Source organism: Lissotriton helveticus, chromosome 10 (genome assembly GCF_964261635.1).
Source record: "Lissotriton helveticus chromosome 10, aLisHel1.1, whole genome shotgun sequence".
NCBI classification, from domain to species: domain Eukaryota; kingdom Metazoa; phylum Chordata; class Amphibia; order Caudata; family Salamandridae; genus Lissotriton; species Lissotriton helveticus.
The window spans coordinates 104,147,372-104,165,470 of record NC_136071.1 but is presented as its reverse complement, the minus strand read 5'-3'; the positions used below and the strand labels follow the sequence as shown (position 1 = coordinate 104,165,470).

The 18,099-nt window shown below is 46.0% G+C and overlaps 1 protein-coding gene across 1 annotated transcript in view; it reads left to right on the top strand.

The window, feature by feature from the left end:
• Window positions 1-18,099, top strand: part of LOC144783948 (uncharacterized) — a 376,042-nt gene that overhangs the window by 273,702 nt on the left and 84,241 nt on the right. Inside the window, exons 39-43 of the mRNA XM_078662677.1 lie at window positions 416-536; window positions 2,242-2,327; window positions 3,956-4,085; window positions 5,983-6,161; window positions 15,289-15,379. Coding sequence (XP_078518803.1) covers window positions 416-536; window positions 2,242-2,327; window positions 3,956-4,085; window positions 5,983-6,161; window positions 15,289-15,379 — 607 coding nt within the window. The remainder of the gene's footprint in view (window positions 1-415; window positions 537-2,241; window positions 2,328-3,955; window positions 4,086-5,982; window positions 6,162-15,288; window positions 15,380-18,099) is intronic.

Below are 18,099 nucleotides of genomic sequence, written 5' to 3'. Positions count from 1 at the left end.
TGGGGTATCTCCCTTCTTTTTAAACTAACATAAACCTGCCGACTTTGAAGTCATCTAATGTAATAACCCAAGGATCCTGTTCCCTTTTGGAGCCATTTAGTATGACATTAACTATCATATACTCCACTGCAGGTTTATAACACCCTATATGCATTTTAGCAATGGTTGCATTAAAGTTAAAGCCTCCTTTCCGAAAACATTTGTTTACTTTTCTGCATCATATCTCATTTTTCCACGCACTCTCTCGAATCTCTCTGGCAGAGATTTGTATCTTCTGAAAACAGGACAACCCTGCCCAGCACGGCAACTCATCTGAAAGAGCTCATTTCAGAATATTGTACTTAATTAAACTAAATACCAAACTTGCAACTTCCTTTACACAAGTGCATTGATATTTATTTGTAATTCTCTTCAGGTTGTCTGCATCAGTGCTGCAAGGATTCACATGTGGTGCCTCCAACAGTTTGAACAGCACCACATTTAGCATCCTTATTCAGGCAATGAATGGAAAAGATGTCAACATGCCGAGTAGCCAGGTAATTCTTGCTTAGTTACAGAAAATGCTATGGATACTCTTCATACGTGTTTAGAAATGTTCCAGGCATTTGGATGTGTAGATTGCCTAGGCTTATTTAATTTATCAGAGGTGAAAGATTGGGCTTGGCAAGGAAAATCAGAAGAAAGCTTTCCCATCCTTACCCACCCATGCCCCTCTGCCCTGCACTTTGTCTGAAAGTCTAAATCCAAATCCATGGACAATCACTTTTTGTTTACTTTGACACTGTCTCTGAGAATAACAGTTGCAATTGCGATACAGTTACTTCATGCAGATATATTGTCAATGTGCCCACTTTAACATACTAAATAGTTTAACTAATGAAATCATTTCCTGAGGGCAATGATTCAGAGTAAAGTCCAAATTAGTGTTTAACATATCAAGGCTCCAGTAATCTTTTTCTACATTGAAGCAATTTGATTCTGGGCCCTGCCACTCTTATTAACAAGGTGTGTTTCACAGCCTTAGGCACACTATGATTGTGGGAAGCATGTAACTGCACTCTGAACAGGGAAGTACTTTCTGTTTGTAAACTCTCTTATTTACTTATTAAAACATCCTTAAATCACATGCACATCAACTAATGCAATGCTTGCCCTGACACGAAAAGCCAGAACTCAGACGCGCCCACTTCCCTGATAAATCTTCAGTAAAACAAATAATAGAAAGAGGTTTACAGCGGCTAATTAGATCTAGATATAAAAAGGAAAAGACTAGGTCTAGGTAAGTCTAGAACAGAACATGGATTACACGTTATTGATCTCATAACCATGACTCTCATGCATGACCATGATGCTCCATGGGCAAAATGGGATAAATCATTATCAAAGTGAATACATTTCAGAACAGTTTTTGACTTTACAGAGTCCATTAACACCATTAACTCGAGTGAAATGTGCCTCATCTTCACAAATCTGTCATAAATAAAGTAACTGATTTCTTCTACAAGAGTTAATAAGAGACAATATCACATCAACTGACTAGTTTATAAATTCTATAAAATCTTGAACCAGGATTCACACAGTATAAATAATGTCTTGCTAAGAGGATGTATAGTGCCTCATACTTTAAAAAAAAAGTCATAATCACGGTATAGTTTAATCAAATAACTCTAAACCCATAAATCTTTACAGTTTCTGTCCCAAAACATATCTTCCTACTTGTCAGCAAACTCTTTAAAAACACAGTCACAACGCAAATACAGATTTGGTTAGAGAAAAAGGAAATCTTTGTCCCTAGCCAATTCAAATACCGTGCAGTGGAGAAAGCTTTTCTACAGAGAGTGCACAAGTTACTTGAAAGAGAGATATTAATTGCACTCATCAATTCTCATATTTTGGACCACTCTGTTGTCTTAAATACATTGGAAAATTCCACCTCATGCCACAAGCTCAAATTGTCACAGGTCTCGAATTGATCACTCTTGCCTAGTTCTAATCTTTCCTGGAGTATCAAGCCACCAGTATTCAGATGGAACCTCATACATCCGTTGCCAGACTCCGTTCTTGTGACGTTTTCCACGAATCAGCCCTTATGTCAATTCTGTATCAGTCAACCACTAGACATTGAATACACAGAAAGTCTCATAACATATTTTAACCGTGAAGACATAAGCATGTGATAAAAAAACTAAAGTTAGTGATAATTGTAAATAATGCTTTTTTTGCGAAAATTATGTTTTACAGATGAGTTGCATGACAAAGAGACTGACCCTGACTGGTTCTTCTACAGAATTACAGAATTACTCAAATGATGTCCTTTTATATGTTGGGTAAGGCCATCCACTTTCTTGATTCATTTATTGCTTGCTTTGTTATAGAGTGTACTGGAGCCTTAGGATTTATATTGCATTTGGCTGTGCGCAGCCATATTTCTTCTGAAATGGCTCCTGCCTCTGTGGCAGAAACCAACTTGGTGTAAAACCACTGATGGCAGTTCTGCAATGTCATGTTAGTATGGCAGATCTGCTATCCCTAACTTTATTTTAAAAGACACCCCCCCAGGCAATGGTTTTTTGAAACATCATAACAAATGGCCCCCTTACGCTGTAACTTTTCTCCCCGGGCAGAGGGAATGTTTTTGGACATTTTTGATCTGAGTCTGATCAAGTCTACATGGTTTACTCAGAGAGATCCGATGTCAGCAGAAACAGTGCAAGTTAAAAAAACACATTGTGTCAACCTCTAAATTTAGTGCGGAAACAAAAAGAGGGTGGTGCGGTCATTTGCGAATTTGTGGTTGATGTACCATTACTTCACTCCTATTGGTGAGAGACTAAGGGGTTCATTACGATGGCGGACGGACTTGAGTCTGTCCACCATCGTCCTAGGGCTTGGGACTGTCCTCCTATATGGCAGCGGTCCCACACATGGTATCACAATGCAACCGCTACTGTGGCATTGTGCATGTTTAACATTGTGCGGGTGCTGATGGCAGCAGCACCTTCCGCAATGTTAAAAATGTATGTTGTGCATTACCCTGCACTACGAGGCAGGCTCCACGCGGTGCCTGCCTCCTGGTGCAGGGAACTGTAGGGGGCACCATAGGTGCGCCCCCAAGTGCAAATCCAACATGCCCCTGCACAAGGGGGGCCCACAAATGGCCCCCTAAGTACATCCCCACCAGCCTGTAAATGGCGGTTGAACCGTCATAGACAGGTTGGCGGGGATGCAGCATTATAATCTGAAAGACGGTGCTTGCTAGGCACCGCCACCATTTTGTAGATGCAGGGTGGGTCCACCAGCCAATCGTAACACCGCCCGCCATCGTGATCTGGCATGCAGAAAAGTGCTTTGCGATGGCGGTGAATCCGCCACTGGCAGGCTGCATGTGACGGGTTCACTGCCATCGTAATGACCTTCTGAGCTCCCTCTTTCTTAGTTTCAAAAGGAATGATAGAGAATGAATCAACTCTTATTTATTTTGGTTTAATACAGGAGAAGATACTGTCCTGCAATGCTCCAGCACTAAAACTGTATGAGTATTGAATCTCACAACCTGAAAAAGGATAGGTGGGGATAAATTAAAAGGGACCTATTCTCCTGATAATGTCTCCTAAAGAGAAAACCAACAAGTTTACATGAACTTCACTATTAAATAGGTACATCCATTTCTACCATTAAGCTTTAATAGAATCACTATTGGAAGTAACTATATCTTTCATTCAGACAACCATTCAATTAAACAAACTCGGGCATAAGTAATTGCAGTTTAAATGCTTTAGTTAGGAAGCATGTGCTGTAAAAGTCCAAGTCTTCATTATGGTATCTGCTGTATTATGTGCAACAGCTTCATTATAACTTTATATGCAAATCCTCTGGAATTGTCAAAGAGAGTTTCTGGGACATTTGCAACTGTGTAATGATTTATATTGACTATCTTTTTACACTTTCTTTACAGGCCTGATAAATACTCCAGTGCGTCACTTTGCAAGACATATTTCAATAAAACTGGGGCAGCAAATATTAACATCTTACCTCAAGGCTCCGCCAAAAGACAAGCATTGCTGAGTAGTGCAGTAAAATGCCTAGTAAGTTAATTCCCTTTTATCAGTTTTTTATTTTTGGAGTCTGATATTCTTTTGGAAATCTCTGTCAAAGAACAGGTTCCTAGATGAAATTTTTCTGCAATATTTTGCATCCTTATTATCATGAGGATGCTCTGGTAGGTGGTAGTGATGGATGCAGAGAAGGCAAATGTTGGAATTTAAAAAAGGGAACGCTGTCATTGAATGCGAGTTGAGAAATTCATGGTGAGGCGCGACATGATAGTATATTAAATATGTATCTTGAGAGACCAATCTTTTAGGATCAATTCCGACCTAAATTTGTGCTATGGTGCTTGAGGGAGCACCCCTTAATGTTAAGAAATATCAGACAATATTATAGGGCAGAGATTTGGTGTACCGATGAAGAGGAACAGGCAATGACACACACCAGGAAAGAGCAAATAGGGCAAAGGATTTGAACAGGACCAAGTAGGAAAAGCAACACTAATGTGCACAAGCAGGGAAAGGAACCAATAAGTGAATAAAAACACACAACCTGCTAAGGTTGCTTACAGTGACTCCTAATGCTATCTGCCACCATCCAACCACCATTTTAACTCTTTCTATCTTAAGAATTAGACCATCTAATTGTCATGTTAACTTTCAGTTTAAAAATTCTGAGTGCCAAGAATGTTTCTTATTTTATATGGGTATGCTCGTGCTCAAATACTTGTCTTCTGCATACAACACTGCTCACAACAAGCTGTACATTGTACAACTGCCTTCCTTCCTTACAATCTGTAGTGGCATTTCAAGCGATTAACAGATTTCAAAAGTTGAGCCAAAGTGCCCCAAATCATGTATACACCTTAAAACAGTCTCGAGAAATTCTTGTTTTAAAATAATATAATTCACTTTCTTACACCACGCTAGGGTGAGCACCTAAATCTGGTCATTAAGGACACTAACTCTAATAGTGAACTTATCACTGGCAAATCACTTTCAAGTGTGGTAGTCTATTTAGTTTAATTGAGGCAAAACAATACTGCAAGACCCAGCAAACAGGCTATCACACAAACATCTAGGGCTGGATACTGTGTCTGTAATGACCTGAGGGAAGTGGTCACCCCACATAGCCCGTTTTTGGCACCAACATTGCTAACAAGTGTAACTCTAATATATCTGAGCTGTGCACACATTATGGCAGTGCCAATTCAGTCCATTTGGTCGACAAATGCAACATTCTGTACAAAGGCTAGGGCAGAATGGGAGCAAACACTAAGGATGCAATGGGACTGGCACCGTTGCACACTTCTTAGCTTAACCTGTTAGGGTACCACCTAAAGCTAAGCAACACAATTCAGGAGTCACATTTGCACATCTGGCACTTCACCTTTTTAAAAGTAAACTGGCTATGATCTGGAAACACATGAAGGAGGATCTCATATATTGTAAGGGTCATTCCGAGGTTTGAGGAGCAAGAAATCCTACCATCTTGACTTCAGCGCTTTGACATCAACAGAGTGGAGAACCTCAATAGATCACCTGGCACACCCATCAAGCTGGCAACTTCCCTGAATGCAAGTGTTCATATCCCTGTCTTACTCCAAAGCCCCTTCAGATGGTGATATTGGGCAAGTAAGAGAATGAATGCAGAAATAGCAGAGGAAAATATTCAGTATATACTGAATGTAGCTGGAAGGGATTACATGCTGTCCTAGGATATCACTACAGCATAGAAACAAATCTTTGCTTGAAAAATATTTACTGAAATAGCAAACGGATAACTGCTCAGTAGATACTCTTTGTCACGATAAGGTACAATGTAAGAAAATATGAGCAGGAGAATAAGAAAGATTATGTTTTTATCACAAAGTATTTTGAACCGATCGAGTGATATTCGGGCAATGAATATAATTTTGTGTTTTCTACATTGCAGGGAATTAATGCAAACATTCCAAAGGAGAAGCTCCTGATTTTAGGTAATCTGTCCTGTGACCTCAGTGGATCTGATATTGCACAGTCGGACCCTTACATATTAACTGTGCTAAAGGGATGTGCATCATTTTCACAGGACCAGGTAACTGCCATTGAAGGACAGCTCCAAAAAAGATATGGGTAAGTTCACTGTTCTCAAATTTAAAAATACATTCTGCTCAGTTTAATGCAATAAATGTCAATACTACCTTTCAAAAAAATATGTATTGTGTGGGAAATGCACAGTTAAACCGATTATCTGGGATGAATACCCACTGGATCTAAAAAGAAACAGGTTAGTGTTAGATTCCTTAACTTCGAATATCCCCAGGCCTCAGACTGGATCTGGAAAGTTTTGCGTAGCAGTACCCCTGCGCATCGGTAGGCGTCGTCTGTGGCTCCGCATCCATCGTCGGTGTCGTGGTCGCCGGGATGACGTCGTCGGAGTACTTAGACGCCACCCTCGCGCGCTGACATCAGTTCTTCTTTTTTCCGTGCCAGAAAGCGCAGATCCGGGAAGAGCAGTACTCCTTAGTCACTTTTTGACTAACATTTTTCGATCTGTTTTGGATCTTCTCGAGTCGTTTATCGACTCCGGTGCCGATACGGATGCCCGGGTTCAAACCCTGCGACAACTGTAGCCGACTGATGTTGGTTACCGACCCCCACCGTCGGTGCCTTTATTGCCTCGGGGCCGACCCTGATGACAAGTCATGCCCCGACTGCCGGGCCTTGACGTCGAAAGCTAGGCGGGAGTGGTCCCGTAAGCGACTCGAGCTCCGGCAGTCGGCCCTGCCCCACTCAAGGTCCCGGTCCAGGAGGAGGACGAGGGACCTGTCGTGGGGCCACAGTCATCACAGCTCAGCAAGTCAACACCACTCGCCGGGCTCAAAGTCCTCAGGTAAGTCGAGGCACAAGACATCGAAGAAGCGACTTCGCTCTTCTGACTCCCCCGACGCTCGTGCGACGCGGCCGGGGGTTCAGGCGACACCGCCCACGCGGCTCCACCGGAGCCGCCAGCGACGCGCCCAGCTCCATACCCGCAGGTCCCTGGGCTGAACGCGACGCCGGAGGAGATCAGCGCCTCCTCACAGCCATGAGGTTGCGCTTCCCCCATCGGGTCCTGTCTAAGTGCCTTCGGGCTCGCGGACCCGTCTAGGAGCCCGGGTGGGCCGGCGGCTTCGGCCCTGGCACCGTCGGCGACTTCAGTCCCGACGCCGCAGGGCTCCTCTGGATCCATGCCTGGATATGGGACGCCGACGGTCGACCTCACGACCCCTCCGCCGACGTCATCACCGACGGTGTCACCCCCGGTGCCGTCTTCGGGCGGCATCGTCCCCGATCCCCTCCCTGGTCTGGATCCAGCGTCGGACCGGCGCCGTCCGGCGCCGATAGGTGTACCTTTCACTGATGATCTGACTCCATCATTTCTTCCTGACCTCCAGGAGATGGATGACGAGGGGGCCTCTAGCACTGCAGTGCCAAGCAAGTAAGTACCGAGCGGACGAACTTGGGGATGCCAGTGGTCTGGACACTTCGCCCAACACTGGTTTTGTCTCCCCTCCTACCGTGGCTATGGAGGAGGGGGCTGCGTACAGTGTGGTGTTGACTCGGGCAGCCAAGGCCTTGGCTCTTGAGCTCCCCGTCGCAACCGTGAGGACTAACCTCCTCACTGAGGTCCTCAAACCGCAGGCAGGCTACTCGGAGCCTCTCCTGCGTTCAACGAGGCCCTCACTGATGTTCTGTTGGGCACTTGGTCCAAGCCCTCCACAGGCCTTCCTGTGGATTGGAACGTGGCCCGACGCCACCGCCCGGCTCCGGGCGACCCCAGTTTCCTGTCCGTTCACCCCACCCCTGAGAGTCTGGTGATCCAGGCCTCAACTGGAGTGTGACGCCGCGACAGACACCGACGGTGAGCTGGGTGGGGAGGCTGCGCTCGCTAGCTGCAGGTGCCGGGCGCCAGGGCGGGAAGAAGGCCGCGAACATTCAAAGGGTAGCTGCCTGACCGACTACACCTACGGCCCCCCGCTTCAACAACCCGACTGCAAACACTGAGAACTGCGGGCGCATACGCTGATCCCGCGAACACGGGCTAGGGACGGCGGACGCCGCAGGGGAGGGCTTCTACGGAGGCCTGCCCTCGCTGTCCAGACCGGCTGAGTGCTACAAATCCAGCATACCACACTGGGCGGGCTTACCCGGGGGACTATCTCAAGACCTCTGATATTGCTGCCATACACCCCCTAGCTGCTGGGCTCATCTTCGGCGCCCGTGAGCTCAGGTGTCACTCTATCCCACCTGCAGACCGAAGGAAGTCTGCCAGAAGCATCACACTGAGGAGGCCGAGACAACTGCGAAACATAGTGAGCTACCCAGGGAGTGATCCGACACACGCCGAGACGGACAGCTGTACAGAAAGTTTGTGTACCAGGGGCCTCATCCATCTCCACACTGTTACGCACCTCAATCCTACCCACCTGAGCGGCAGCGCTCACCTGCACCATTCCAGTGGATCAAAGAAGCGCCTACACAGCCCTGACTCCGGGACATTGAGTGCGGCCTGCTGAGGCGTAGACTGCGATCTAGATACTGAAATTGCGCCGCCCTTCATTGTACAGAGACAAGCACTACATGGCACACTCACCCTCCATAGCAACACCGCACTGCCCTCTTACCGGACCACACGCCACTCCACTAGCGCAGAACCACCTAACTCTTGCTACACAGGGTAAAGGGCCGAAAACACACGTGCAATCAGTAAATCGCCGCGGGAACAACACAGGGGAATGCAAACTGCGGGAGATACACACCCTGTGCGACCATGGGCAATCCTGAGAAGAATCAGCCCCGGCTGACGTTCGAGTTGCGTAAAGGATTAAAGCCTGGTAACACTGCGGCCTCGGATTCCGAACAAGACGCGGCAGCGCCCCCTCCCATGGCGCTTGATAAGTCGCTCGCGGCCATCCAGGCGAGCCTACTGGCTATAGATGGCAAGATCGAGGCACTAAATGGCAGGATGGATCAATTCTCCACCAAACTTGACAAGCAAGCGACGCGGCTCGGAGAGGCTGAGCAAAGAATTTCTGATGCGGAGGATGGTCTCCAGCAAGTCGCAGAGAAGACAACAGACATCACCAAATTGCTGGCAGTCATACAGGCCAAAAACAAGGACATTGAAGCGCGTTCGCGCCGAAATAACGTACAAATTTTAGGCCTGCCAGAATCGACAAATGTAGGACGTATGGAGGAATACATCGAAGGGATGTTACTGGAAATTTGTGGAAAGGAAGAACTTTCTCATCTGTTCGCAATAGAAAAGGCGCACTGATCACTCGCAGCGTGCCCGCCGCCTGGAACTCCTCCGAGACCAATTATTGCTCGACTGCTAAACTTTAGAGATAGGGACACAGTTCTTCGAATAACCATTCTCAAGGGTTCGATCACATACCAAGGCAATGCACTATCCTTTTACCCAGATTTCACGGCGAGCGTGCAGGTGGCACGCAAGGAATTTCAGGCTGTCAAGAAGCTGCTCCAAAAGGAACAGATACCATATGCGATGTTATACCCAGCGCGGCTACGAGTCGGCACCATGGAAAAAGGAAAGATCTTCAACAACCCTAAACATGCAATGGATCATGCACGGACCCTACGGCGCCAGAAGCAGCACTCTCCAGCTTCCCAGACGTCTGATATCGATGAGTGAACAGTAAGAGGGGCATACTGAGGCCTATCAGAGGGCATGTGACACTGCTCTCAAAGGCGGGTGGAAGGGTGGCTATGATTGAAATGTGACACACCCGACTCATTTTGCCTAGGTTTTACTTGAAGATGTAAAAGTCCCATATGCATGCCACACGGATAAGTGGGTTGGCGTGAAATATTGTGCAATCGGTGGCACCCCTCCCTCTGGGAGAGGTATTAGCCGCCACGACCCCCGAGGGGTGATCCCCAATGGGAATTGCATTTCTTACTGTTGGGATTGTTGTGGGAGTTGAATGTCTTTAGCAAGTTGGGTATGCTGAAGTGGGAGGGGGGACAAGTTTCTGTTGCTCAAATCCCAAAGTCACTCACAGTTCAGATAACCACACTGTACTATGCTCATTGTCAGAAACACCACCACCTTGCGAAACCAAACGACGATACAACACTCACAAACACTACACATGACTGGGACTACCTATAATTGTATAACTTGGAATGTCCGGGGTTTAAACACACCGCAAAAAATTAGGCAAGTACTGGCGCAGCTCGACCGACATCAGGCACACATCGCGCTACTGCAGGAAACGCACTTAACCAGGGCATCTGAAGACAGAATTGCCAAATGCTGGGCATCATACCGTCTAGCATCGTCATATTCCACTTACGCTAGAGGAGTCCTCACACTGGTGAAAAAGGGGGTGGCCTTTACAGCGCTCCACACTAAAGTAGATTCCAAAGGCCGCTGGGCGATGGTGATGGGGAAATTGGGAAATATACTAGTCACGATAGTGTATATTTATGGTCCGGTAGTTGATGACCCTTCCACATACCGAAACATGTTTAGAGCATTGCGTACATGGCCGGACACAGAAATAATACTTGGAGGCGACCTCAATACATATCTTGATCCCCGGACTGATAAATCCAACATACAGAGTACTAGAATGATAAAGGTTGCCGAATGTGTGAAAGATGGCATGCTAGAATTCGGACTGGCAGACGCATGGAGACATAGAAACGCTGGGGTGTTGACGGGGACACATGTCATCCCTGCGACTAGAGGTTGGTCCCGACTAGACTATTGGTTACTAGGCGCTGGGGCGCACAGCTGGGTCACTGACGTACATAACCTTCCCAAAACGCTGTCAGATCATAACCCAGTGCTGCTGACACTACATAACCCACATAAACCGTTCACCTGGCGATTTAGGGCGGAAGCACTCCTTGACCCTGTATACACCGATACCATACACTCGGCCATTGTGCAATATTTTGAGTTAAATGTGGGGTCCGTGGATAGCCAGGAAACATTATGGGAGGCCTTTACGGTCACAATACGTGGTACCTGCATAAGCACATCCACGGGGATATTGAGAGACATCAGAGGACAGCTAACTGCTGTAGAGAAGAAATTGCGGGCGCTGGAAACACTATATGAGAGCGCACCTTCGACAGACATTCTGGCTGACCTACGCGAACACATAGATGAATACAATGCGCTTGCTGACACAGAAGTGAAGTACCTCTCTAAACGCCATGTAGCCCGGCGTTACGGGGAGGGGGGAAGACCGGGCAGTATACTTGTGGGCCGACTACAGAGCAGAGCCCAACAGCCTCCCATACACCACATAGTAAACACGACTGGGGAATCTCACTATACACCCTCTGCCATAGTGGAACAATTCCGTCAATTTTATGCTGCACTATACATGTCCACGGGGGGATGGGGGAAGAAGCCACGGATGAATACCTACAAGACATTGCATGCGCATGGTTATCGGACGTACACCGCAAATATCTGAGTCTACCCATAGATATAGAGGACGTGGTAGATGCCATCAAGACACTCCCGAACGGTAAAGCCCCCGGCCCTGACGGGCTAACAGCGGAGTTCTACAAGGCCCATGCTGATATTTTGGTGCCTCACCTATTAGGGATGTACGCTGAAGCGCACGAGACAGGTAGACTACCCCCTTGACTGCGCCAAGCGATGATCATCACCGTTTTAAAGAAGCACAAACCCCCTGAGCGCTGCGAATCGTACCGCCCCCTAGCTCTTATTAATCTAGATGCCAAAATCCTAGCTAAGATACTGGCCACCAAGCTACAACTCCTCATGCCGCTGCTTGTGCTGCCTGACCAAGCTGGGTTTATTCCTGACCGCTCTACCTCTTTGAATATACGCACTATCTTTGCCATGCTTCATGTCCTAAATCCCGACCTGCATGCAGTTGCGGTCCTATTGGATGCCACAAAGGCATTCGACTCTATAGAGTGGAGGTACATGAGGCACATACTGCGCAGAATAGGCTTTCCTCTGGTATTCCTCCAATGGATTCAGATATTATACACAGAGCCGTCTGCAAGAGTCCGTATTGGGGGGGACACGTCTGAACAATTTGAGGTGGGTAGGGGCACCCGTCAGGGATGCCCTCTCTCACCGCTCATATTTGCCATAGTGCTTGAGCCGCTGGCTTGTAAAATCAGGCAGATACATAGAGAGGCGGCTCTGAACTTTAATAACAGGCCGGTGGAAATTTCGCTCTGCGCGGACGACATAGTCCTGTATGTCAGAGAACCACAAAAATACCTATCCCCTGTACTGCGCGAATACGTCAAATTTGGCTTATTCTCGGGCCTGCACATCAACTGGGACAAATCCGTCGTCGTCCCTCTGACGGAGGTGACTACCCCTCCATCTGTTGTTGAATACCCGTTGGTCTGGTCAGCAGAACCTGTTAAATATCTAGGAGTGTGGATACACAGAGACCCTCAGGTGGTTATAACAGAAAATTATGGCGCTGCATATAGGACCCTAGTTGCACAAATAAACAAATGGCAGGGCCTCCCCTTATCATTAGCTGACCGCATCTCCGTCATAAGAATGGTGGTGCTGCCTAAATTCTTATACCTATTTTGCAGTATACCGATACCGCTCACTCAACACTTCTTTAAAACATTACAGACTCAGCTGCTGAGACTGGTCTGGGGCACTAAACAGGCGAGGATAAGCTGGAAGACATTGACACTACCGTACGACAGAGGTGGGTTCAACGCGCCTGATTTTTATGTCTATTATTTATGCTGTCAGGCACACTATGCCTACTATTGGTACAAACCTCACGACTTCCTACCTCACGTAGCGGTTGAGGAAGGGGACGCGCACCCCATCCCTCTGCGCGGTATTATTTCACACACTCGCCGGCACACCCCTAAAACGGAGATCAACACAATCGACACCACAGTGGCAGCATGGCAGGCGATTGGCCGGCGCACGCAGAAGCTCCCATTATATGCGCCCGTTCTACCATTAGATGGGCACGCGGTGCTGTTGGTTGCAAGTGATCTGGGGGCTATTAAAGCGTTCAGGGAAGCGGGCATTACACTGATGAGTGATATATTTCCAGAGGGCACGTACATGACGGGGGACGACCTAGCCTACGTACACAACCCTACGCTATTGTTCCAGTTCACGTGCTACAGACTGCGGCGCACAATAAAAGATCACTACGCGAGCTTCCCTGGAGAACCTGAGACCCTTTCTGCACTGCAACTGATACTTACCACGCCCACGAAACGTAAGATGGTCACTAAATTATACAGAGCAGTGCAGAAAGACACCCCACACAGCTCTACCTCATGCCTAGCAAGATGGAATGCTGTAGTTACCCCCACCCCCATCACGGAGGAGGAGTGGCAGACGAGCTGCTCGATAACGGGACGCCTATCGTCCAACAGCAATTTACGCATAATACACCTCAAATATATGCATCAAATGTACCATACTCCTTTCAGGTTGTGAAAGATAGGACTAAGGGCAACTGCTAACTGTAAGAGGTGCGGTGTGGGGGATGCCGATTTTATACACATGGCATGGCAGTGCCAACGGGTCTTTCAATACTGGGAAGGGGTACTAGCTCTTCTTGCAGAAATGACAGGAATGCCCTTGACTAACACCCCAGCACTGTGCCTACTGGGTCGCGGCTCAGAAATGCGGGGGGCTATAGGTAACTTTGTACAAGTGGCGTTGTTACTGGCGAAAAGGCGCACGTTGTTCACCTAGGACAGCAGGCTGTATCCAAAAGTGGACAAGTGGCTTAAGGACATGGTATACTGTCGGGACCAGCTAGAGACCTACGCCGAAGAATTGCCACGATCATCACGTCCCAGGGACATATGGGCTCCTCTGAGAGAATACCTACTGTCTCAGACTGAATTGGACTCGGACTAATGAGACTTAACACACTGCATGTCTATGTGCGAAGGACCTCTAATCCTGAGTTGTGCGGAAGCAATGTAACATTTGAGCGGGAGGGTCCCATAAGGGGAGAACATTGGAAAATCCTGGTGTTGGTTTTCTCTTCCTTTCTTTTTTGCGCGTCAGTATACTCAAATGATATGATGTGAAATGGTCTTTGGCAATGTTTGTAGGTTTTCTTTTCTGTTTTTCCACTAGGCTTAATGACACAGGACATTCTACTGTTGTAAGGCTACCAAATGTGGACACCGACTTACTGTATACTCAATAAAACCATGTTAAATAAAAATTAAAAATAAATACCATACATTTGAAATGTTATCAGAAAATCAATTATAGAGCAATATGCTCATGGGTCCCCTGAATTAAACCCAGTATGCAGTTCACGATGACGCTTTTGTTCCAAAAAGTTGTTTATTTCCTGACAGCTCAAGAAAGAATTCTTGGTAGTGGGTGGTCATACCTTTTAATTGACCCACCAAATAAGTACAAAAATGGGAAATTATATTAGTCTGAGATCACACCAGTACATCATACCTGATCAAGACAAGCTAATGTACTGTTCCTTCTTTCTGATTTATTTTGTCGGTCATTTTAAAGGTATCACTGCCTACATTCTACATGGCTCATCTTTCCATAAATAGTGTAGTAAACTTGGTTATATCTTACAAGCCAAACTGTCCTTTATGTGCACAGGCAGTAAGCATTGTCTATGTTAGATGTCTTATTCTGTGATATTTCTCTGACCACATACCAGAAATCTTTGTAAAATATGTTTTCATATTGTTCAGAATTTCTTCTTTTGGATTACAAAAAAAACTGTTCCAGGCAGGGGGCTTGTTGTAAAAGTTCCCAGATGAAAAAAAGGAAATAAAGTTGTTTTCTTGGTAATGCATTTGTTAAGTAGAGAAACAGCAGGAGCGATCTAACTGTTAATAATGACTGGTATCTAAAGTAGTTCTGGGCAGGGGTGGGTACTGGATCAGCAGGACACATGGTGATAACTGAAAAAAGTCTTACTGCTTTTAGACATTGGCAAAGCAACTAGTGCATGAATTTTTCTTCAGACAAGCAAGTGACCGCATAGTGTAAGACTTGAAACGTCAATGTATTTCTAATACAATGCTCTCAGAAAATTGCATTGTTCTTGTGGCTCATACATTATTGTAAGACTGCAATGTGATCTACTTTCTCTTAAACCATGGGAGTTCCACCTTCTGGATACTAGTTTTTATAAATTTGGCTATGATAGTTCTTTGAGTGTGCAATTTACCCATTAATAATTAAGTGTTTTTCCCCATTTAGTCTCCCAAGTAATTGGACAGCCGATAACCTGCAGGAAATGGGGAACATTGCTGGTGCTTTACAGAGTAAGACACTGCAAGCAATCCCAACGGTACGTTTTCATTTCCAACCCTATGTAATGTGGACCACTTGGGCATGAAACTTTTATTACATGTAATCGAATCTCTACATCACGTGCATCCCCATCTTATTCGCAGAAACTAGCGTATTCCTCCTGATATGGAATTGTCCAGATAAATACTTGTAATTGGATTACATTAAAAAAAAGTAATAAGGCATGGTGCCCACATTCCCTTTGGAGACTCATTGGGTGGCTTTTGGCAAATGCTAATATGTGTTCCTATTGTGTTATGAAGTGTTATACCGAATGTTGAGCCAATCTTGTTGATAAGTTAAAACTCTTCCTGCCACATGGGTGTGAAGAGGAGGGATGACTTTCAGGTCATATGTGGGAGTTGCCCTAATATGTGAAGATCTGATAGACAAGCATTTAACTCACTGAGCCCACTGGCATGTGAGGCACAAAACTTTCTTGGAGGAGAGCATGATTAAGTTTTGTCATTTCACAAAAGACTCCGCTGATTCAGTTGCTGCACTTTCCACTGGAGAGATTCTAATGCTTCTTAGAAGAGCCTTGTTTTTATTAGCTGGGCAGGTAGGCATTAGCCATCACAGACATTTAGTTGTGGTGTGCCACAGGGCTCCTCCCTGAGCCCCACACTATTCAACGTGTATATGAGCCCCCTAGCTGAGATTGTCTGTCCTTTCGGCATAAAACTCATCACTTATGCCGGTGATACTCAGCTAGTGGTGGCCCTCTATCAGCCAAATATTTCCCCTACCAATCTAAGTAGCTGTCTAAAGGAGGTGGCCAACTGGATGTCACTCTCCTGTCTAAAATTGAATGGGGACAAAACTGAGCTCATGCTCTTAGGAAACACTTGTTTAATGCGAAACTACTGTGGACCATCTGCCTCAGCCCTGCTCGAGCTCCAAAAAATACAATAAAAAGCCTAGGCATCTGGTTGGATCACTCCCTTAATTTTAACCATCGAGCAATGAAGCTTTCAGGCTCCTGCTTTGGTTTACTTAGGCTATTACAGAAAATCCTTCCTCTGCTCCCATTTCAAGCAAGACAAATCATGGTCCAGGGCCTTATTCTGTCACGCCTGGACTATGGGATTGCCCTCTATTTAGCCCTCAATCTACTATTCGCAAACTCCAGATTATCCAAAACTGCGCAGCTCGCACTCTCCTGCAAATTCCCCGCCGACACTCAACCAATTCAGGACTAAAGAGCCTGCACTTTCAATTGAAAGCCCCGTGCATTGCTCACAGGGCTTTCTGGAAGACCGGCCCGCCATCAGCCAATCACTGATCACTCCCTACCAACCAAATAGAAAGCTTTGATTGGCATCTTCTTTACTTGCCCTAGTCCCTAAAATTAAGAGAGCAAGGTGCGGAGGTCGCTCTTTTGGCTATAACACAGCCAAATTGTGGAACTCTCTTCCCCGCCACCCCGGGGCAGAGCCCAACCTACTGCTTTTCCGCAAACTCCTAAAAACTCTGCTTTTCAATAAACCCTTATAGAGCCCAGCAGCCTCCTTGCCCGCATTTGTCTGCAGCGCTAGGACGCCTCAGGGTAGCTACCGCGCTTTACACATGTTATTTTCATTTCATGCAGAAGCAAAGAACCTCAGGACAAATATCAGGTTGAACGACTTTGAGCTGGTAGGCTAGAATCCCACATTTAAACATCAAGGACCTGATGCACGACCCATCAATTTGTGACTCGCAAATTGCGTCGCATTTGCAACTCGCAATTTGTGACTCGCAAATTGGGATGTATAACAGTGTCTCAGACACTTAGCGGTTCCTAATGGGGTCGAAAATTGCATGCCTCATGAATATTAATGAGGCAGTCTCAATTTGCGACCCCATTAGGAATGGCTAGCACTCCCAGGGATGGTGGCCTGCCGGGGTCAGCTGACCACCATGTCTGGGACTGCTTTTAAATAAAGCAGTCTTTTTTTTTTAATGAAACCTGTTTTCCTTGAAGAAAAATGGGATGCATTTAAAAAAGAAAAATTAAACTTTTCAGTTTCATATTTTTAGGGCAGCAGTGGTCACTAGGACCACTGCCTGCTCTTAAAAATATTTTTTCTCACATACTCACAAAGGGGAAGCGGTACCCTGGGGACCCCTTCCCGTTTGCGAGTGGTTTACCACCTACTTGCAGTAGGTGGTAAACTGCGAGTGTTTTGCAGTCACAAATGGGGTTGCAAAAAATTGTACCTGGCATGGTGACTCGCTATTAGGAAGGGACGCTCCTTCCTAACAGCGGGAGTCGCAAAGGCTATTTGGCGAGTCAGTGACTCGCCAAATAGCATTTGTACATGCCATTACACTTTTTTGCAGTCGCAAACAGGATGATCTCCTGTTTCCAGCTGCAAAAAAGGGTTGTACATCTGGCCCCAAATGCCAAACTTCTTCCTGTGCAGTGGTTGAAATGGAATGGAAAATAGGAATCCTGGTGGCTACATTACATAGTCAATCCATCTTCTGAATTGTGAGAGTTAACTACTGCAATAAGCAAATCTTTCTTGATGAATGTATTTACAAAAACAGAGCCCTGACATAGATGATGAAATATCTTAATTAGACCTCTTGTTGGTTAAGGTTTTGAGCCTTTTCTATTATTCCTGTATCAGAAATTGTGGCAACTTGGTTTTATTTTATTTTTTAAGATATATATTAGGTTTATTTACCAAAACGGTGGAAATAGTTTCAGTGAGGTCCATTCCGCCTTCA